At 37.3% G+C, this 23,327-nt stretch overlaps 1 protein-coding gene across 1 annotated transcript in view; it reads right to left on the bottom strand.

Annotated features, from left to right (window-relative positions):
* LOC126162371 (DNA topoisomerase 3-alpha) overlaps positions 1-23,327 on the bottom strand; it is a 208,888-nt gene that overhangs the window by 77,656 nt on the left and 107,905 nt on the right. The window contains exons 10-13 of the mRNA XM_049918826.1: positions 10,196-10,400; positions 9,845-10,116; positions 7,598-7,855; positions 2,845-2,989 (exon numbers count right to left, since the gene is read on the bottom strand). Of these exons, the coding sequence (XP_049774783.1) occupies positions 2,845-2,989; positions 7,598-7,855; positions 9,845-10,116; positions 10,196-10,400 (880 nt within the window). The remainder of the gene's footprint in view (positions 1-2,844; positions 2,990-7,597; positions 7,856-9,844; positions 10,117-10,195; positions 10,401-23,327) is intronic.

Below are 23,327 nucleotides of genomic sequence, written 5' to 3'. Positions count from 1 at the left end.
TCTGGTGCAAGTCTTTTAATTTGGCACCACTTCAGTAGCTGGAGTGCTAATTTAGCTGCTGCTTTTACTCATGCAGTTTTTCATTTGGCATAACAAGACTGAGTGGATCTTATTCCAACCTTTCCACCCCAAGAAGTTACTGAGAGTTGCTACATTTTTTTTCTCAGCAGTAGCTCAAGAGCACTAAGCATCAGACTGCAGAGGTGGTCTGCATAAAAATATAACTAGTATAAGGGGCAGGGAGACGTATGAAGCTGCTGGAAGTGGGAGGGGGGGGGGGATATGTAGGTGAGGATTGAGGCTGCCAGGAAGGAAGTGGGTCCAACGACATACGTTTTACGAAAACTCAAAGCTAGTACAACTGAACTGGGAACAGGAGGCAAGAGGGAAAGTGTAGTGTAACATATCATTTTGGAGAAGTGATGCGCTGCACAAGCGTTTTTCAAATCAACAAATGATGATCGACAGTATAAAAAGTTTATTTCTGTAATGAATTAGATAATCTACTGTTTTGATGTATGTTTTCTTTATGAGCATGTATCATGAAATGGATGGACACAGGCTACCTGTAAGCCAGAACAATTATAAACATCATACTATTTTCGCAGTACCTGTTGTTGGGTCGGGTGGTTTATTTCACATTTTTGAGTCCTGCCTTCAAGATATGATGCGCACCATAAAGGAAGAATGGGAATGACAATGCCCATAATATCAAGGGGACAAGAGAAAACTTGTTATACATTCACTAATGTGTAATCTGTTAAATAAGATAGACTGTTTTTGGACTTAGTCATTATCAACACAATTGTGATGTTTCAAGCAATGGAAACTCCAGATAGGAATATCAACAATGTAGGAAGATATAGATTGATATCTATCACAAAGAAGACATGTTAATCTGTAGACATGCACAATTAAAAGACACACAAAGCTTTTGGCCATGGCTTTCATCAGCAAAAGAAGCTGTGACCAAAAGCTTTGTGTACGTGTCTTTTAATCGTGCCTGTCTGCAACTTAATGTGTCTTCTTTGCGGTAAGTAGCAGTCTATCTTTTCTTACATTGTTAGTAGTGATGTTCCCACTCATAAAGCACCTTTGTATCATGTAATGAATGTAAACAAGAGTGCAATATATGGTAGCGCATTTTGTCAGAAACAAGAACCAGCAGAACATTGCAAAAGGAAGGGATATTTTCAGTTAGCTAAATGTTCCTGGATCTCTTCTCTCAGTCTTCTGCTTTTAAATAGACGATGAAGTCACGGTACCTGGAAACTTGTGTACTATATGATACAGTAGTTGTAGATTGTATCTTGATGGAAACTGGTGTCGCATTACACTGCACTAAATGAATTAGCAAATTAAAATTTTACATGCATCATATTTTTGTATTCTTAGTTGTCACCATCTATGGCTTTATTTTCCCTTTATGCAATACACATTCAATTGTCATATTTGTGAGTAGATGATGAATTTATTGTAGCATAGAATAAAGTACGTAAATAAAAAGGTGTATTTGTAACAAATGACGTAACTCCAAGAACCTCCTAAGGAAGTCTGAAGTGCCTTTAACTGCCACATTCAGATTGATTCTTAATACGTGGGACCTACAAGTACAAGGTGAAAAGTTTTTGGAAAACTTGATTTTGATGAAAATAAAAAGTAATAGTCCAAATCACAATTTATTTTTGTTCTACTTGAGATAAGCTTGGCCTGAAATTTAGTCTGATGATGTGGGTGTGGTTTCCCCTCCCCCAGTGCTGAGTTTTCAAAATTACAAAGGACAACATACAGTACATGGAGCAAAAACTTGTACAGAAACCAGACTGTGTTGCAAGGGTCAAAGAACATGGAAGGGAGGTAGTAGCTGAGAAGGGAGTGAGACAGTCATACCCTACCCCCATGTTATTCAGTGTGTCCACTGAGAAAGCAGTGAAGGAAACAAAGGAGAAATTCATTAAAAAAATTTGAAGACGCAAAAAAATTAAGGTTTGCTAATGACATCTTAATTCTGATAGAGGGGGGCAAAGGAACTGTCACTGCTAGCTTGTACATTTGGCTGTCTGAGTGTGTGCATGACTGTGGTACTCTTAATAGAAAAAAAAGCAAGAACTCAGTAGCTAGTATTAACTGTTTTCTATCGCATGTTTCTGTGTACCACACACTAATCCTCTATGGGTGAGAGGATGCCTTCCTCTTATTTTACATGCATTTCTGTTCAGAAATTTACATTATTGTTATAAATGAAAAATCAGTTGAACAGAATGGATAGTGCCTTCAAACTTTAGCTGAATCAGGAAATTAAAGTATAACACATACCACATTTTTGTATTTCTATTTCTAGCCAAACAGTAAAGACAAGAAAGTGTGGTATTAAAGAAGAATGGATAGATGAGACAACAAATGAAGAAGTACTGAGACGAGTGGAGAAGGAAAGGTCTTTAGTGCACAAACTGAGTAAAAGAAGGATAGGTTGAAAGGACAAATGAAGAAGCATCAGAGAATAGTTAGTTTGGTATGAGGGAGAAATTTGGGGGATACAAATTGTAGGAACAAAACAAATGTTGACTACAGTAACCAGGTTCAATTGGAATTAAGTTACAGCAGTTATTCAGTGATGAGGAAACCTGCACAGGACAGATAATGTGGGGAGATGCATCTAACCAATCTTCAGACTGAAGACCACAACAGAAACAACAAACATAATTCTGCTCCTTTATATATGCACATGCACTACTTACAGCTTTGACAGTAGGAGTAGAGGTAGTTCAGCCTCTTTTTGTCTTCAATTTTCTGCTTCTGCACAATTTACTATACTGAACTTTATTATGATACAGCTGCACCTACCACATGCTGTAACGGCTCCAACATCTAACAGCTCTAAGAGCTGCTGATCACAGCCTCCTAAGCAGCCAGTATGTTCAGATCCATAATATGCTCTTGCTCTATCCTGGCTAAACTTGAAGTGCACCAATTTTACATCTGGCCCACACTGAAATATTTTTTAATTACAAATTGGAATAATTAAGATTAGAGAAACAAGAAAACTAAGATAGTAAGAAAGTACACAGAATTTGTTGGATACAACATATATGGCAGACCTGGCCAAACAGCATTTTGCTATATCTCTGACCACACTCCTGCCTCATTCTCTGAGCACAGTGGCGAGTGGGATTGAGGGGCCAAGTGGTAAAGGAAAAGGAAGGCTGCAGCCGGATGATGCTACAGCAAGACTATTGGCTTACCATAGTTTGCTAACAATGCCAACTGCGTTAAATTAGATTTGCATTCTACATTATGAATACTATACTCTTGCCCAAAGCTTACCATAGTTTGCTAACAATGCCAACTGCATTAAATTAGATTTGCATTCTACATTAGGAATACTATACTCTTGCCCAAAAAAGTAAAAAGTGGAAAAATCACATAATTCAATACTGAATGGAAATTTCTTTACTTTTCATATAGCTTGAAGGCCATGCAACGTGCTTAATATGCCATCGCACTATTATGTGCTACAAAAACATTCACTGTAAAGTGGCAATTAGGGAAAAAGCTGAGTTAAGGGTAAACAGAACAATGACATAATCTTTCATGGTCGACATCACCAATTATTTGAAATCCTTAAATCTTTAATGCAAGAGAAGACTCATTTGGAAACAGATATGGTAGACAAGAGAGACGCTATCAAACAAAAATTAATTCTATGGTAGAAACAGCTTCATGTTGATGACATGGCACATTTCCCAAAACTCAAGGCAGTCATTTGTGGACCAGACATGATTGACTACATTTCAGTAATTGACACATTTCACTGAGCTGTCCAAGAGATTCTAAGACTTTCTATAACTAAAGACTGATTACGATTTATCTGTCAACCCATTCCCACTTTAATTATTTAATTGGGTAGATAAAAAATCTACTCACCAAGTGGTGGCAGAACACACATAAAAGATTGTTGTAATTTGCAAACTTTAGGAGCCAGTGGCTTTTGCCTCAAGCAGAAGGGTAGAAGGGGGAGGAAAAAGGGTGAAGGAAAAGGACTGGAGAGGTCTAGGAAAAGGGGTAGATTTCGGGAAAGTCACCCAAACCGCAGGTCAGGGGAGACTTACCGTATGGTACTTTCCCAAAATTTACCCCTTTTCCTAGACCTCTCCAGTCCTTTTCCTTCCTCTTCAACCATTCTGCCTGAAGAAGTAGCCACTGGCTCCAAAAGTTTGCAAATTACAACAATCTTTTATGTGTGTGTTCTGCTGCTGCTTGGTGAGTAGATTTTTGATCTATCCAATTAAATAATTTTGTCAACAATTGATTGTTTTCGTTGTCACATTCTCACTTTAAGCTACTGATGTACTTCCTGATAACCTCCAACTTCAGCTGACACGTGCATATTTTAGCAGTTGGCTAAATGACCTGTTTTTACAATCAACGAATTTACAAGACTCCTGTAAAATATTACTTCAAGAGTAATATCCTCAACTGCACAGAGAAGCTGCTAAAGTCATTTCAATGTACGTGTGCAAATGGTTTTTCCAGCAATGAAACTGACAAAATCCCACTAAAGTTCATGTTTAACAGATTTTAAGGTGCTAATAATCAAAATGTGTATAAATGTATAAACATCAAAACTTAATTTTAATTGCCTGTGCGTAAAGCTTTTAGTAGTTCTCCTTATTGTATTAGCACTGTGCAATGTATTTATTGAATTAAGTAGGAAAGTTATTGCTTCGGTAGAAAGAAAAAGAAATTGAAATACACACTAGTGATAAAATCCTGCTTATAAAAGTATGCTGCAATATTTGCCTCTTAGAAGTTTTGCAAACATGTCGTCCTATGTTTCCCACGTGGACAGCTTTCAGAACACACCTTGCGCTTGCAGAGCACTATCATGCTCTGGGATCTGGGAGTGCAAATATTGGCCAGGCCTGATATACGGACACACACACACACACACACACACACACACACACACACACACAGCAATCTAGCACAAAAAATAAATAAGATGGAGAGATGAACACTAAAAGACATGTGGTACAGGATATCTCCACTGAATGGAGACACTTAATTTCACACAGCTATTATGTTTTACTCATTAATCAATCCTTTTCTAGTTTTCTCATTAAACTGGACACTGCTCTTCTTAATTTTTCTCCACAATCTTCTTATAACTTATATTTTAATATTCTTACAAAAGTGTTCCGCTACTGTACCCAAAGTTACCATATAGCTGTCAAAAATGTTTACAGTTACTTCACTTTAATTTGTAGAGGTCAGTAGAGCTTAAGGCTTGACACTGGGTGGAAGTCACTGTTAAGTGATAACACAAGTGAGAAAATGTTTGCTGCATCTTTCATGATGGACTGGAGTGATTATAAAAATTATGTAACTGTCATGAGATAGGCAAACTGGTGACACATTTCTAACTGCTCCAGAATATATAAAAAAAAAGTATAGTGAATCACAAAGTGTTTCATGGAGACTGGAAAAAATATCAGGTACACACTACAAATAAGTAATTCAAAATATGACTTCCAGATTCAGTTAAATGGTTTCCATCAGAGATGAAGTAAAATGACACCTGGTAATGGTCCCTGGGTAAAATACTCAGTGTTTATGTCTTGCAATGTAGGTCCTGTGCTGGAATTTACATGACACAATTTTGTATCCCATTCCAACTGAAATAAAGCTCCAGATTTACAAATAAAAAAATTATTACACATCAAATAGGCACTCATTATTAATAAAAATTTCTTAGTGATGGGGTGATTACATGTTAAAAATGACAGTTTCAAAAGAACATGGCAATCAGTCATGGTGTGGCACAAGTTATGAATGGAAAATTGCACAAAGGGATAAAAACAGCCGACAAATGTATCCCAGATGACTGTATTAGGAAGACTACTCCAAAACTCAAAAGGATCCTCATTCATATGGAACTGGAGGCTTTTATAGGGTGTTACCAAAAATCATAATCTACGCACCGCACAGCTTGTCAAATATAATCTGGATTTCATTTCTACCCCTAATTGACTTTTTGGTAATAAGGAGCTAAATATTTTTGCCAAAAAATGAACTGCACCCTGTGCTTTAAGATATGACTTGCAAGACAGGAAACTCAAATATTTCCAGATTTAAATATTCAATTTAAATTCCAGCATTGATATTCACAACTGATGTGATGTACTATGCAATTGTTGAATAGCAGCACAGGATAGAGAAGAATGGTGAAAACTGAATGTGTAGACCAGACAGCTGGTGAAGAGGTACAAGCAAAGTACCTGAACTGAACCAGGGAGAAAAGATCTTTACAGTGCAAACTGCAAAAAGAAGTAATGGGTTGACAGGACACAGACTAAATACTGTGTGTGTGTTTGCAGAATTAGGCGCAGGGACTAAAAATAGATATCACATTACTAAAGAAGTGTTTTACCATTCACCTGGACTGCCTTCAGGAACCAATGAAATTTTAGACATTATTTATGATATGATTCATTCAAGTAAACAGTCTTATCATGTTCCTGATTGGCATTTAATTTCTTTCTTTTCCAAACTGGCACTTCCTTAGGGCTGCTATGACAACTATATTCGTCTCTGAGCTCTGTGTCACCACAGTCCAAATTCAATTCAATACCACTCTCATGTTTAAGCTGAAAAATACTTCACCACATTACTGCCTTTCTTCTTCAGTCTTTCTCATCCATCCAAAAATGACTCAACACACTGTAAATTTGAGGCCAGCAGTCAGATGAATTTTCTGACTGATCTGTTATACTTTCATTATACTGTGAGCAGAATGCAGTATGCATTTCTGTTTGTGATTAATGTTTCTAAATACTGGTCAAATTATTTCAGATGTATGATATTCTACTATCAAGGTAATGTTACTGGAAACAAGTTTCCACTTAGTGAGTAATTCTTATGTTGTGAGCAATAGAAGGAATGAATGCACACATGTGTAGCTTCAAGTGAGCCCTACTTTGACAGTGACAACCACTAATTGAACATATTTACTTAAGTACACAAATTCTGGGCAAATATCTTGTTTATTTTGTGTCTGGTCTCATGTATAACATTTTACAGTGGAATGTAAGAATGTATCTTTAGTAAACTGCTTGTCTACTGCCATGAGTTGAACAATTTTAATGAAACTTGTGACAGAATACAAACAGTTCTATGTTGAAATACAGTCGCATTCTAACACACTTAAATAAATAATTCCTTAGTAATGGAAGCAATCCTATTTCTTTTGTGTTGAAATAGTCTGAAATATATGATAAGATAAAACTTATCTATTATTTAGAAGACATAAATATCATTTATCCTACAAATATGATGGCAAAGCTTCCAAGAAATATTTAGAAAAATTTGTGAACAAGAGGACCAAAAATGAAAATTATATTCTAAAAAGTAGTAAGCTGAAAATTACATTCAGAAGGTAACATTTTATTAGTTTAACAGACAAAAGATGACACTGGGTACTGATCTCTAAGGAGAAGGTCCCCTTCTCATTTGTTATCAGCCAATGACAGTAATATACTTATTTTACTGTAGAAGAGATAAGTTTATTTTAACTAATTGCAATTCAAAGCAGTGTTACCTGTCTACAATGCTCATTTTTAACTTCCACATGTTGTACACAGGACGGTAACCAAACAGCATTCCTGCAAGCAGGAAAGCCCATACAACCAATGTACCAGCCTTGATTATCTCTGCGTGATTTTGGTACCATATCAAGACCACATGATGGACATTTGCAAACAGCACTAGCTCCTTCATGTCCTATGGATGTTTCTTCCTCAACAAGGCGAGGCTGTTCATTAAAACTTTTTCCTAATGCTTCATCAATTTTAGCTGCCTGCCGAAGATATAAGTGGATATAACTATGAAAGCAACAAATATGCTCAGAACAGTCAACACACTCTTGATCATTACAACATTATTATTAGGAAAGAGTAGCAATTTATACTACAAGTTATGACTATCTACTGGCATACTATATTGTATCTGTGTTCTTTGTAGTATACAATATCAAATAAAGACATTCCCTTACCTTCCTCCTACAATATTCTTGTGCTATGTATTATACACAAAATTCTAATTACTAGTATAACAAACAAGGCTTCAGGGGTTAAAGAGATGGTTTTATAATTTTCTCATGAATAAACAGTGTTCCCAAATCCCTTCACAACAATGTAATTTTTTTGTACATGTCACTCTTGAGTTACTGTAAAGTGGTGTCTAATATTCTTCAGACAGACAACATACATATCACAATTTCTGATTTTACTTATAATGGGGTGGAAATGTATTCATGGAACTTCAATATCAATGGCTGCTTCATTGGTACTGAAGATTAGCAGGAATGTGCCACACACAAGCACTGCAACATCTGTAACAATCCAGCAACTTGAGTTCAGTGTCATCGATCATCCTGCATACAGCACTGACTTAATACCATTCGATTTTCATTGGTTTCCAAAACTTAAATAGCAACCTTGAGGAATTCATTTTCATAGTCAAACATTCTACAGTAATGATCTCACCAAACTGGTCTCCCGATTGAAGAAATGTTTTCTTTGCCAGGGTGACTTTGTTGAGGAAAAAAGATGTAAATGTAATGAATACAGATGTAAAATTTTAATAACATTCATTTTATTTAAAAAGCTTTAAGTGCTTTCACATAACAAATTCAAAGACATTACTTCTCACCACACTCTCGTACAAGGAAGTCATCTTTAAAAATTATATAATTTTGCAAGTGTTGGAACCGATTCTGGAAACTCTGACACAGATACCTTAAAATATAGTTTTGGATCGGTATAACAACTTCTGGAGATTAGGCAGACTTCACAAACTGTATTTCTCTTTTAGCATGACTGATTATGTCAGACAGTATTGCATATTGAAGAATTTCATAATAATCTTGAATCACTAAGGACTATTGTAACATCCAGTGGTGGGCAAAGAAACTTGTTTTTGATTCTAATAGAAATAACTGACAAAGATGTAAAATGAAACCTAAAATAGTTAATATATTATGTTGGTGAAACTACTCATGAGTATCTCACTGATTTCATATTATTTCCAGCGACATTCCACTGTCAAACTCACTTCATGTGGGTTCATTCATTGTAATTTCTATTCCCTTTGTCATTTAAAAGTACGCTAAATGTACAAACTTCATAACTTTCTAGTCACATTGATGTTACAATTTGGTAAAGTAACATCAGTATGCATGGAATGATCATGCTGTGCTAAATTTCAATTACATTTCTATTGTGGTCAGACTGATAACATGTCATTTAAAAATTTTCTGGAAGATTGTTTTATGCCACACTTAACTACATTGTGAAATTTACAAATTTCATTAAAAACATTAGTATTACTGAACCCAAACAATATAAAATTAGAAAGAAACAGACGGCTTCATCATCACTTACCTTCAAGATGTGCTACTGCCACTACATTCCATGGAAACACACAACATTAACTAACAGCACTCCCAACATGTTAGTTTTCCTTCCTCCACACAGAAGTTGGGTTTCTTTTAGCTTGGATTTTGAAGGACGTTTCCCCACTGCTCTCCCAAACCTCGCCCTACCATGACCAGCTTCCCCCAATCACTTCCTCTCTCCTCTCTGAAGTTCTGAAATCTAGTAGTGCTGTTATTGATACTATGTGTCTGTACTGATTATACAGGGAGTTGCACTTCCTGAAGGTAAGTACTGATCAGCTAGGTCATTTGTCTCTTTGCGAGTTTAACATAGTCCTGAACAGAATCATTCCTTTTATTAACTAAAAATAAATGAGGCAAATATATTACCAACAATACCATAATAAGTACCTGTTCTAAGGCAATCCGGAAGACTTCTTTGTATTTTGCTAACTGCTCTGTCAGCACAAGTTTTGGGTCTTTTGTTCCTTCACATATTCTCTTCAGATCGATTTCCAGCTCAGCACGCAGATTAGGCTTTGACATTGGAAATCCCATTGAGTCATAACCCTCAACAAGACCCATCCCCAGACAACCAGGCACAAAATACATCTGATTCTCAAGACCAACATAGGATCGCTGTTTTATTGTCTCTATATGATCGGCATGAGTTGCATCAGTCCCTGATGGAATTGAAATTTATGGTTAAACAAAACAAAATGGAGAGCTAAGTGAAATATGAGAGTTCTGATTATCTTTTACCTATGCCATGTTTTTCCATAAGGGCTATGAGATCTGCTTCTGTCAACAGATTAGGTGGGCTGGTTTCACCATCAACCATTTCTATTGTTGTTGGCTTAAATTTCTGATTATTTTGGTAGATATGTATTTCTTTGGCATTCCATTTTTCATAAGGATAAACATCCAAGTAATTCCTTGCAATTATCATCAAGCCACTTGCCACGAACTAAAACAAAAACAAATACATTTATCAAAACTCTGATTAATGAGACTAAACAACTTACATTATAATTATAACTATGACAATAATCAATTATTAATAAAATTATTTAATTGGATAGATAAAAAATCTACTCATCTAGCAAAAGCAGAACACACACACGAAAGACTGTTGTGATTGGCAAGCTTTTGGCTTCAGTGGCTCCTTCTTCAGGCACAAGGGTTGAAGGGGAAGGAAGAAGGGTGAAGGAAAAGGACTGGAGAGGTCTAGGAAAAGGGGTAGATTTTGGGAAAGTCACCCAGAACCGTGGTTCAGGGGAGACTTAGCATACAGGATGTGAAGGAAAGACTAATTGTTGGGGAGTGCATCTTATCCGATGCAGTCCCCAACAATCAGTCACCCCTTCTCAACCTGTACTGTAAGTCTCCCCTGAACCACGGTTCTGGGTGACTTTCCCAAAATCTACCCCTTTTCCTAGACCTCTCCAGTCCTTTTCCTTCACCCTTCTTCCTACCCTTTTAACCCTTCTGCCCAAAGAAGGAGCCACTGGCTCCAAAAGCTTGCCAATCAGAACAGTCTTTTACGTGTATTCTGCCACCACTTCGTGAGTAGATTTTTTATCCATCCAATTAAATAATTATACCTAAAAACAAAGATGATGTGACTTACCAAATGAAAGTGCTGGCAGGTCGACAGACACACAAACGAACACAAACATACACACAAAATTCAAGCTTTCGCAACAAACTGTTGCCTCATCAGGAAAGAGGGAAGGAGAGGGAAAGACGAAAGGATGTGGGTTTTAAGGGAGAGGGTAAGGAGTCATTCCAGTCCCGGGAGCGGAAAGACTTACCTTAGGGGGAAAAAAGGACGGGTATACACTCGCACACACACACATATCCATCCACACATATACAGACACAAGCAGACATATTTAAATGGTCTTTAAATATGTCTGCTTGCGTCTGTATATGTGTGGATGGATATGTGTGTGTGTGTGTGCGCGCGAGTGTATACCTGTCCTTTTTTCCCCCTAAGGTAAGTCTTTCCGCTCCCTGGACTAGAATGACTCCTTACCCTCTCCCTTAAAACCCACATCCTTTCGTCTTTCCCTCTCCTTCCCTCTTTCCTGATGAGGCAACAGTTTGTTGCGAAAGCTTGAATTTTGTGTGTATGTTTGTGTTCGTTTGTGTGTCTGTCGACCTGCCAGCACTTTCATTTGGTAAGTCACATCATCTTTGTTTTTAGGTATATTTTTCCTTCGTGGAATGTTTCCTTCTTTTATAACCATACAATTAAATAATTATATGAACATAATAGAGGGAAACATTCCACGTGGGAAAAATATATCTAAAAACAAAGATGATGTAACTTACCAAACGATAGTGTTGGTATGTTGATAGAGACACTAACAAACACAAACACACACACAAAATTCAAGCTTTCACGACCCACGGTTGCTTCATCAGGAAAGAGGGAAGGAGAGGGAAAGACGAGAGGATGTGGGTTTTAAGGGAGAGGGTAAGGAGTCATTCCAATCCCGGGAGCGGATAGACTTACCTTAGGGGGAAAAAGGGACATGTATACATCACACACACACACACACACACACACACACACACACACACACACACACACACACACACACATATCCATCCGCACGTATACAGACACAAGCAGACATATGTGAAGGCAAAGAGTTTGGGCAGAGATGTCAGTCGAGGCGGAAGTACAGAGGCAAAGATGTCGTTGAATGACAGGTGAGGTATGAGCAGTGGCAACTTGAAATTAGCGGAGGTTGAGGCCTGGTGGGTAACAGGAAGAGAGGATATATTGAAGGGCAAGTTCCCATCTCCAGAGTTCTGATAGGTTGGTGTTAGTGGGAAGTATCCAGATAACCCGGACGGTGTAACACTGTGCCAAGATGTGCTGGCCGTGCACCAGGGCATGTTCGGCCACAGGGTGATCCTCATTACCAACAAACACTGTCTGCCTGTGTCCGTTCATGCAATGGATAGTTTGTTGCTGGTCATTCCCACATAGAAAGCTTCACAGTGTAGGCAGGTCAGTTGCTAAATCACGTGGGGTAATTAAATAATTACATAATCATTAGTTACAAACTATACTGATTCCCAAAGAAATCATGTAAATTGTTATAGAACTAGTGAAATGCAAAGATCCTGTACATAATACATTTCTAACTTAAAACTGAAAAATATGCAGCACAATGTTAACCAGCAGAACTACAACAGTATAATGCCTCAGTGGATGGAGCAACAGAAAATCAAATCATTAAAGATGATAACATTAAAACTAAATTTAAAAACCTAATTTGTGACACACTAACAAACATAATATCTACAGTGAAATTTATGAGCAAAATAAGCCAGCTATTTGAAACAAAAATTGATGAAAGAAATGTGGAAGGGTTACTGCCTGTACAGCTTAGCTGTGTCTTAGAAAAAATAGAGAAAAGATCTAGAATTTGGAGTTTAAACATTACAAAACTGAACCTACAATTCTACAGAGTGGATCAAATGGAATTAAGTACAACTGCCTAGCATTTGCAGATGACTATACAATGCTTTCAACGTATATAACAAAAGCAGTTGCTTGAATAAATCTGTTACAGGAACATGAATGGTCTCCGAATTTCTGCTGAAAGAACTAAATTTATGATGAACATCAAAGATGCACCAAAATATACAGAAAAGCATATATATAAAATAGAGTATGTTTATATCTCAGACAAATCATCCAACTGATTGGATTAGAAAAATTGGCCACAGACATATGAAATAATTAAACAGAAAGCATGCAGAGTTTAACAAAACCATTTAGAACAAGAAGCACATCTCAAGAAATACAAAATTTAAAGAAGTCATGAAAAGATATACCAAAATATAAATAAAATAGCGAAAGTAATAACAAAGAGAAGTTTATCTTTTCTATAACATCTGTGCCAAATGGAAGAGAGCAGTCTAACAAAACAAATTTTCCCGTATTTGTGGAAAAGAAGTCAACAACAGCTTGAATCACAGGAATAAGAAAAGAACTTATGGTGTGAAGGAAAAAGACACTGCTGTTGTCACATCACTATTTACTGTATAATAAAACACCCCATTGCTGGGGGTCCCAAATAATGCATACTTTCGTAAATTTTGTAACTTTCCAACTTTTTTCTCTCCAATTGCTTTGTCCTCCTTCGAAAAAATAAAGCCATGGTAACAGATGAGCACTACTCCAGTTTTAATAAGGGATTCATCTGAAATTATTTTTAAAACAACCTTGTTTGGTAGAATGCAACTGCCCATTTTTTCTTCTACTTTTCGTACTGTCTCCTTGTGGTTATAAAACAATTTATTTAACAGTTAAATGACAATCTTCTTGATGTTTCTACAAACAAATACTAAAATCAGTAACAGTCTGCCTGATAATAATACAGTCCTCTAAATCTAGTATCCTGCAATGGCTTACAACAAATACACATGACTTTTTCATTTATTCACTTCCTTCGAGAGAGATTTCCAGTTTCAAAAGTTGTAGGCAAGATCTTTTAATGGCGCACAGTATCTGTTCGACTGCTTCCATAACAGCCTGACTAATAAATCAGGGCAACCTCAACCTATAATCCAAAGTGTCTAATAGGAAATATAAGATTAGATTTAGAATGTAAATAGTGTGAAGAGCTAGGATGCTACATGTAATGAGCCGTGATGGGGGAAACAGAAAAGAAAAAATAGGATCAGATAATGGAAATGGAGAAATAAACCTACATTAAATGCAGATGACATGAGACAAAGGACATGAGACAAAGAAACTGTAGATGGCACTGGCACAGTGCAGGAAGAACAAGAAAAGAGAAATAAAATGGCAGGTTGATGTTGGCAAATAATATGTGAAGTGTTAGTAAAAATCATTTAAAAATTGTATTTAAACAGAAATCAGTAACCAGCACTGGATATAGCAGTTTAAGGAGGCAAGTGACTTAGCAGAATTAATTATCTGCTGTTATTCACAACATCAGGATTCATAAAAATCTGTGCTATTACAAGGTACATTGCTAGTGTTTTTCACTGATTTATCTTATACTGACTGTATTACACTGTACTGAAAACTGAAATATCAACAAATGTTAGGAACTTATTACAACTAAAGAGTGACTAGAAAAAACTACTGTTGGTGACAACAAAAGGAATCTTGATTTTTATGGTGGATGTTCGTACACATGCAACAACATGCACTACATAATATATTCCAAAATGCTGCACATAAAAACAGTATTCTTCTGTGACCCATAACTCGAGTTCTACTGGTAATAGAAAGGTAGGGTCCAGAATTTTGCGTAGCTCTTGGGTTAGGAATCATTTGTTTGCCCAATAGAAGGATCGCCTTACTGTCAAAGTATGAATATTATATAATTTCTTCTGCTTAGTCAACTGGAGCAAATTGGTGATGTGGTCTATGCTGGGTCTGAAGAGGTTTATGGTGGTACCATTACTTCACAGATGGTTCCTTAGAACCACCGTCCGCCACCCCCCCCCCCCCAAAAAAAAAAAAAAAAAAAAAAAAAAAAAAAAAAAAAAAAAAAAAAAATGCCATTTTCTAATGTCAAAACCAAGTTGTGGATTTCACAACAGCTGTGGACAGCAACTGGCTACAATTTTTATGATATATTCCCAAGATCCTGATCTCAAACATCTAGAATATTTTCTTGATATCTTTATCGATTTCTGAGAAACAGTGGTTCAGAATTATTCTGCTTCTACACATAAAATCTAGTATGAGATGGAATCTAAATAATAAATAACCACAGCAAGTTGCTCAAATTTTAATAGTATATTCTCTATGCATTTATCTTGAAGTGCCATCTTCCTGTTTTCAAAATTCTTTATTAGTTCACTGGTGATTCCTTAGAGAACCCCAAAAAGCATTGCTTTATGTATATAAACACACACACACACACACACCAAATTCAGGCCACAGATTCAGAGACAACTTAAATTTTTCTGATCCATTCCGCAGATCCTAATCTCGAGTATTGTTGAAACTTTTCTTGATGTCTTTATCAATTTCTGATATACAGAGGCTCATACCTATTAGCTCATGGGCAAATCTTTAGAGAACCCCAAAAGAAGTGTCTCCCTACCCCCCTCCCTACCCTCGATCCACAACCAAATTGCGGATTCCATAACGGCTACAAACAGCATATGGGTGAAATTGTTACAATAAATTCTTTAGATCCCAATCTCAAACAACTCTGAAATTTTTTTTGATATCTTTATCCATTTCCAAGATACGGAGGTTCAAAGCTACCTTACAATCACCACAGAAAATTGCTCAAATTTTAATGTTATATTCTCTAGGCAATTATGTAAAAGGGCCAGCTTCCTGTTTTAAAAAATCAACAACTGTTATACAGGCCAACAATTTTTGTTTTGTTTTTTTGAAATAGGTTTTTCTACTTTGATAGCTGATCTTTATAGATTTTTATGAGCTGAATCCAAATCTAGCCTTAGTTATTTTGTATCACCCATAGTTTTCAAGCAATATGCTTTTTATTATGTAGTATAAAAATCCTATGCTATACAGTAAATGGGGAAATTAATGAAATGCTTTGTTACAACATAAGCAGGGTATGTATTTACATTAAGCTACTTAAAACAATTTGGGGTCTACACTTTGTGTATTACAATGGAATTCATTATCATCTGGTTCATCTAAATCGGCTAGTACATCAGAAAATACTTCTGATGGAATAGAATGTAAATCATCTTGTGGTTCAGGAACCAGCAAATCTACACTATGCCCTACTGGTCGGATGGTGAATGGAAGGTTAGGGTAGCTTATTATCTTCTTGTTTTTCGAATTATAACCAGTAATATCAACACTACAAAAGTAGCAATCATTGGAATGGTTTCTTGGCTCCCTTCATATCACAGGAGCAGCAAATCTAAAGGCTTTTTTCTCCTTTTTGGACCATTTTCTCAGATCTTCAATACATACGTAACATACCTTATGCGGCGCCCAAGATTTATCTTGATCACCAAGTTTAGATCCAAAGTATGATAGATAAACCTTTTTCTCAAAGTCTGTAATGTTTCTTTGGTGTTTTTTAATCACAAATTCACCACAAATTCAACAAAAACTGTCAGCAGAGTTTTTACAATCACAATTAGACATTGTACTGAGCATATGTACAGTAAACAGGGAAAGTGAGGTTAGGTTGACACTAAACAAAATACCATCTGTTAATACAAAAATAGAATTGACCTTTCTTTTGCCAGCAAATGTTTTTTAGCAGTGCTACCAACTTCATCTACATTCATTAACCTCCTTTTTAAATTATTTTAACTGCATAAAACCTGTTAAATCCCTTAAAAAAATCGCTTAGTTTAATAAATTTAATTGTAAAATGTGAAGAAATGGTGGGTGATACAGTTTTTTAAGTATCATATTTGGATTTCCCACCCTAAAAAACATAAGAGTAAGATATTTTCAGCAAAAAAGTTTTTCCATCATTGGCCTATCTTATCAATAAACGCCCCACAACCATGATTTTTGGGTACCAAAACTGAGCCACAGATTTCAAGACAGCTATACACAGCAAATGGCTGTAATTTTTACTATACACTTCCTAAGATCCTGATGGCATACCACCTTGAAAATTTTCTTGTTATCTTTATCCATTCTCAAGATACAGATGCTCAAAGTTATCTTACATGTACACACACACACACACACACACACACACACACACACACACACACACACACACACACAAAGAAGTAAAATTCAGTGTGAGGCAAACATGCAGTTTATTAAGTAACTTATTACAGAGAAATATGCTGTAAAATGTCTCGAGTATCATCAGAATGGTTACTGGAACCCCACGTTGTAGTACTGAAGCACATGCATTTTTGTGCATGTAAATTTGGTCCAAGGTGTAAAATTAGTTTTGTGTTATTTCAGTTTCCCATAAGTAAACTATAATAATTTTACTGAGCCATCGAGTTCCTTTTATATGATTCGCACGCCCTACTGTGACAGGAAAAAGAAGGGAACCAATGGAAAAAAATGCTCCTAACAGAGCACAAAAAAAGGGAAATACACAGCCGTTTAAAATACTCCAATTCAAAAGTGGGGTACCAGCTGCCTCATTCTGCCTTCCTCAGCATCTTTAAAAATTCACTCAAAAATTTTCTCATGCGGACCTAGTCACAGTTTTTTATGCTACTAGAGAAGGTGACAGTGGTAGTGGGAAAGAGGCACAAAAATAATAAGTACCGGAAGATAGTAGACAGTGGTACACAAACAGAGGAGGAGACAATGGCAGTGTCAGATGAACAAAGAGACATACTGGAAGTGGAACATAGCTGACAGGGAACAGAACAATGCTAGGAAAAGAGTGACGGAGACAATGCCAGTGGGAGAGGAATAAAGAGACACAGGAAGTGGAAATGGGTGAAAGCCAGTGATAATGAGACACAGAGTCTATGGCAATTGGAAGGAAAGAATGAATGACCGAGACAGCAGCACTATGAGATAGCAAGAGGGAAATAGTGACAATTAAAGGAGGTAGTAGTATTAGGACAAAAAGGAGGAGACTGTGGCTGAGAGACCAGAGGTAGTGACAGTTAGAGAGACACAAAAACATAACGACAACAAGTTTGGCTGGATGAATGCATGAGAATGGGTAGGAGGGACTTGATGGGTATAAGTGACTTATAGAAATGGACTAGTGGATGTGAGCAAGTAACAGTTAGTGGAGCTCTTAGGCTCGAAAGTTGAATTGCGAATTAAAAGGAATGTGAATATGTTAGCATAACAACATTTTTTGAGAAAATATTTAAAGGTGCTGTGGAAGATAGAATAAGGCAATTGGAGATCACTTTTCAGTCACAGGCTTTTGAACAGGAGCAAATTCAGCTTTTTTGTGCTCTGACAGGAGCATTTTTCCACTTGTATGTTGTTGTTGTTGTTGTTGTTGTTGTTGTCTTCAGTCCTGAGACTGGTTTGATGCAACTCTCCATGCTACTCTATCCTGTGCAAGCTGCTTCATCTCCCAGTACATACTGCAACCAACATCCTTCTGAATCTGCTTAGTGTATTTATTCATCTATGTGTCTCCCTCTACGATTTTTACCCTCCACGCTGCCCTCCAATACTAAATTGGTGATCCCTTGATGCTTCAAAACATGTCCTACCAACCGATCCCTTCTTCTAGTCAAGTTGTGCCACAACCTCCTCTTCTCCCCAATTCTATTCAATACCTCCTCATTAGTTACGTGATCTACCCATCTAATCTTCAGCATTCTTCTGTAGCACCACATTTCAAAAGCTTCTATTCTCTTCTTGTCTTTTCTATTCTCTTCTTGTCTAAACTATTTATCGTCCACGTTTCACTTCCATACAAGGCTACACTCCATACAAATACTTTCAGAAAAGTCTTCCTGACACTTAAATCTATACTCGATGTTAACAAATTTCTCTTCTTCAGAAACGCTTTCCTCGCCATTACCAGTCTACATTTTATATGCTCTCTACTTTGACCATTTTGCTCACCAAATAGCAAAACTTCTTTACTACTTTAATTGTCTCATTTCCTAATCTAATTCCCTCAGCATCACCCGACTTAATTCGACTACATTCCATTATCCTTGTTTTGCTTTTGTTGATGTTCATCTTATATCCTCCTTTCAAGACACCATTCTGTTCAACTGCTCTTCCAAGTCCTTTGCTGTCTCTGACAGAATTACAATGTCATTGGCGAACCTCAAAGTTTTTATTTCTTCTCCATGGATTTTAATACCTACTCCGAATTTTTCTTTTGTTTCCTTCACTGCTTGCTCAATATACAGATTGAATAACATCAGGGAGAGACTACTACCCTGTCTCACTCCCTTCCCAACCACTGCTTCCCTTTCATGTCCCTCGACTCTTATAACTGCCATCTGGTTTCTGTACAAATTGTAAATAGCCTTTTGCTCCCTGTATTCTACCCCTGCCACCTTCAGAATTTGAAAGAGAGTATTCCAGTCAACACTGTCAAAAGCTTTCTCTAAGTTTACAAATGCTAGAAATGTAGGTTTGCCTTTTCTTAATCTAGCTTCTAAGACAAGCCGTAGGGTCAGTATTGCCTCATGTACTCCAACATTTCTACGGAATCCAAACTGATCTTCCCCGAGGTCGGCTTCTACCAGTTTTTTCATTCATCTGTAAAGAATTCGTGTAAGTATTTTACAGCTGTGACTTATTAAACTGATAGTTTGGTAATTTTTACATGTCAACACCTGCTTTCTTTGGGATTGGAATTATTATATTCTTCTTGAAGTCTGAGTTTATTTCGCCTGTCTCATACATTTTGGTCACGAGATGGTAGAGTTTTGTCAGGACCAGCTCACCCAAGGCTGTCAGTAGTTCTAATGGAATGTTGTCTTCTCCGGGGGCCTTGTTTCGACTCAGGTCTTTCGGTGCTCTGTCAAACTCTTCACACAGTATCATATCTCCCATTTCATCTTCATCTACATCCTCTTCCATTTCCATAATATTGCCCTCAAGTACATCACCCTTGTATAGATCCTCTATATACTCCTTCCACCTTTATGCTTTCCCTTCTTTGCTTAGAACTGGGTTTCCATCAACGCTCTTGATATTCATACAAGTGGCTCTCTTTTCTCCAAAGGTCTCTTTAATTTTCCTGTAGGCAGTATCTATTTTACCCCTAGTGAGATAAACCTCTACATCCTTACATTTGTCCTCTAGCCATGCCTGCTTAGCCATTCTGCACTTCCTGTCGATCTCATTTTTGAGACGTTTGTATTCCTTTTTGCCTGCTTCATTTACTGCATTTTTGTATTTTCTCCTTTCATCAATTAAATTCAATATTTCTTCTGTTACCCAAGGATTTATACTAGCCCTTGTCTTTTTACCTATTTGATCCTCTGCTGCCTTCACTACTTCATCCCTTAAAACTACCCATTCTTCTTCTACTGTATTTCTTTCCCTCATTCCTGTCAATCGTTCCCTTATGATCTCCCTGAAACTCTGTACAACCCCTGGTTCTTTCAGTTTATCCAGATCCCATCTCCTTAAATTGCCACCTTTTTGCAGTTTCTTCAGTTTTAATCTACAGCTCATAACCAATAGATTGTGGTCAGAGTCCACATCTGCTCCTGGAAATGTCTTACAATTTAAAACCTGGTTCCTAAATCTCTGCCTTACCATTAAATAATCTGTCTGAAACCTGTCAGTATCTCCAGGTTTCTTCCATGTATACAACCTTCTTTTATGATTCTTGAACCAAGTGTTAGCTATGATTAAGTTATGCTCTGTGCAATATTCTACCAGGCGGCTTCCTCTTTCATTTCTTACCCGCAATCCATATTCACCTACTACATTACCCTCTTTTCCTTTTTTTACTATCGAATTCCAGTCACACATGACTATTAAATTTTTGTCTCCCTTCACTATCTGAATAATTTCTTTTATCTCATCATTCACTTCTTCGATTTCTTTGTCATCTGCAGAGCTAGTTGGCATATAAACTTGTACTAATGTAGTAGGCATGGGCTTCGTGTCTATCTTGGCCACAATAATGCGTTCACTATGCTGTCTGTTGTAGCTTACCCACACTGCTATTTTTTTATTCATTATTAAACCTACCCCTGCATTACCCCTATTTGATTTTGTATTTATAACCCTGTATTCACCTGACCAGAAGTATTGTTCCGCCTGCCACCAAACTTCACTAATGCCCACTATATCTAACTTTAACCTATCCATTTCCCTTTTTAAGTTTTCTAACCTACCTGCCCGATTAAGAGATCTGACATTCCACGCTCCGATCCGTAGAACGCCAGTTTTCTTGCTCCTGAAAACGACGTCCTCTTGAGTATTCCCCACCCGGAGATCCGAATGGGGGCTATTTTACTTCCGGAATGTTTTACCCAAGAGGACGCCATCGTCATTTAACCATGCAGTAAAGCTGCATGCCCTCGGAAAAAATTATGGCCGTAGTTACCCCTTGCTTTCAGCCGTTCGCAGTACCAGCACAGCAAGGCCGTTTTGGTTAGGGTTACAAGGCCAGATCAGTCAATCATCCAGACAGTTGTTCCTGCAACTACTGAAAAGGCTGCTGCCCCTCTTCAGGAACCATACATTTGTCTGGCCTCTCAACAATACCCCTCTGTTGTGGTTGCACCTACGGTACGGCTATCTGTATTGCTGAGGCACGCAAGCCTCCCCACCAACGGCAAAGGTCTATGGTTCATGGGGGGACTTGTATGTTATTACTTTGGACTTGTATATTATTACTTTGGAAATGAAAGCACAAAGATCAGGCTTCACACAACTACATTTAGTTTTGCCTATCATCTACCTTCAATGGGCATGGGGCACAGGACAGACACAAATTGTACAGTTGGGGAATGTAATTTCAAAATGACTCAAAAAAAATGAGACTCTAAAAGCACAAGAAACTAATTTTCAATATTCAGTTTATGCACACAGAACTAACAGAATGCAGTGTAATGAATAGTTGGGGGTACAGTTTTTAAGGTTGGTTGATTTGGGGAAGGGGACCAAACAGCAACATCATCAGTCCCATCAGATTAGGGATGAATGGGGAAGGAAGTTGGCCATGCCCTTTCAAAGGAGCTATCCCAGCATTTGCCGAAACGATTTAGGGAAAAAATGGAAAATCTAAATCAGGATGGGCGGATGCGGGTTTGAACTGTCGTCTTCCCAAATGCGAGTCCAGTGTACTAGCCACTGCGCTATCTCACTTGGTGGTACAGTTTGTAACTTTTTTTTTTTTTTCTAATGCACAAAACAGGCAATATTTTTTCACAGGCATGGATCTACGACTATGATAAACAGCTGTGATGCAAAGCAGAGGATTGATGAAGGAAAAAGAATTATATTATAGGTTGACGCTAAGGGCATGAGGGCATGAAAGAAACTTGTACTCACTGTTTTGACTGGAAAGGGAGTATACAAGATGGGAACACAGAATGAGAAGTGTAAACGACTAAATGAAAAATGAAAACGAAGTCAGAGAGAGTAAACTGATGTCTGAGAAAGGGGAAAAGAGGGATAAGTGGCATGTGACAAGTCTTCCAAGCTGCTAATGTAAACACCAACACACTAAAAGAATGAGTCTCTGAAAGACATGGGGAAGAGGTCTCTCAGGTTTTCACAGTATGGCTGACTAATGGTGTGCATCCAGCTATACAGCCGAGTTGCTTCCATTTTTTCCACATTATTTTGACAATTGATCAAGTCATCTTCTTCAGGTGCTGTCATGTGTACCTGCTGTCTGGATTCCACAGTTTGATTGGCTGTATACTTGAAAGCACACTATTAATCATGGTAAAGTCACTGAACACCTTGTCTGTGCCTAATGCAAGACAGGGAGTGCATAGCAGATACATTACTCCTATGTTGCCCATTGATATTGTTTTTCACAAAATTACATAAGGCTATCAGAACAATGTGAACGCATTATTGGGGACAAGATAGACACGAAACCCATGCCTACTACAGTAGTACAAGTTTATATGCCAATTAGCTCTGCCGATGATGAAGAAATTGATGAAATGTATGATGAGATACCGTATTTACTCGAATCTAAGCCGCACTCAAATCTAAGCCGCACCTGAAAAATGAGACACGAAATAAGGAACGAGAGTTAGGCGAAAATGTTTCTCCGTTTGAAAATCTTCTTTAGTACATCAAATTCTGCACAGAAATTAAAGTCATCTTAGAATTAAAAATCTAGTCAGTTGCCGTGCTTCATTTCTGACTGTATCACTATTAGGCATAAGAATAATACGAATATAAACATGACACGATACGTATATTCTTCCGCGTTTGCTGTTGTCTCACTCTATTTTCGTAGTTTATTAGGCAGGCAGGATTTAAATGAGATAG

Source organism: Schistocerca cancellata, chromosome 2, assembly GCF_023864275.1.
Source record: "Schistocerca cancellata isolate TAMUIC-IGC-003103 chromosome 2, iqSchCanc2.1, whole genome shotgun sequence".
Classification (NCBI taxonomy): domain Eukaryota; kingdom Metazoa; phylum Arthropoda; class Insecta; order Orthoptera; family Acrididae; genus Schistocerca; species Schistocerca cancellata.
Note: the sequence above shows the minus strand (reverse complement) of the source record. Positions and strands in the feature narration are given on the sequence as shown.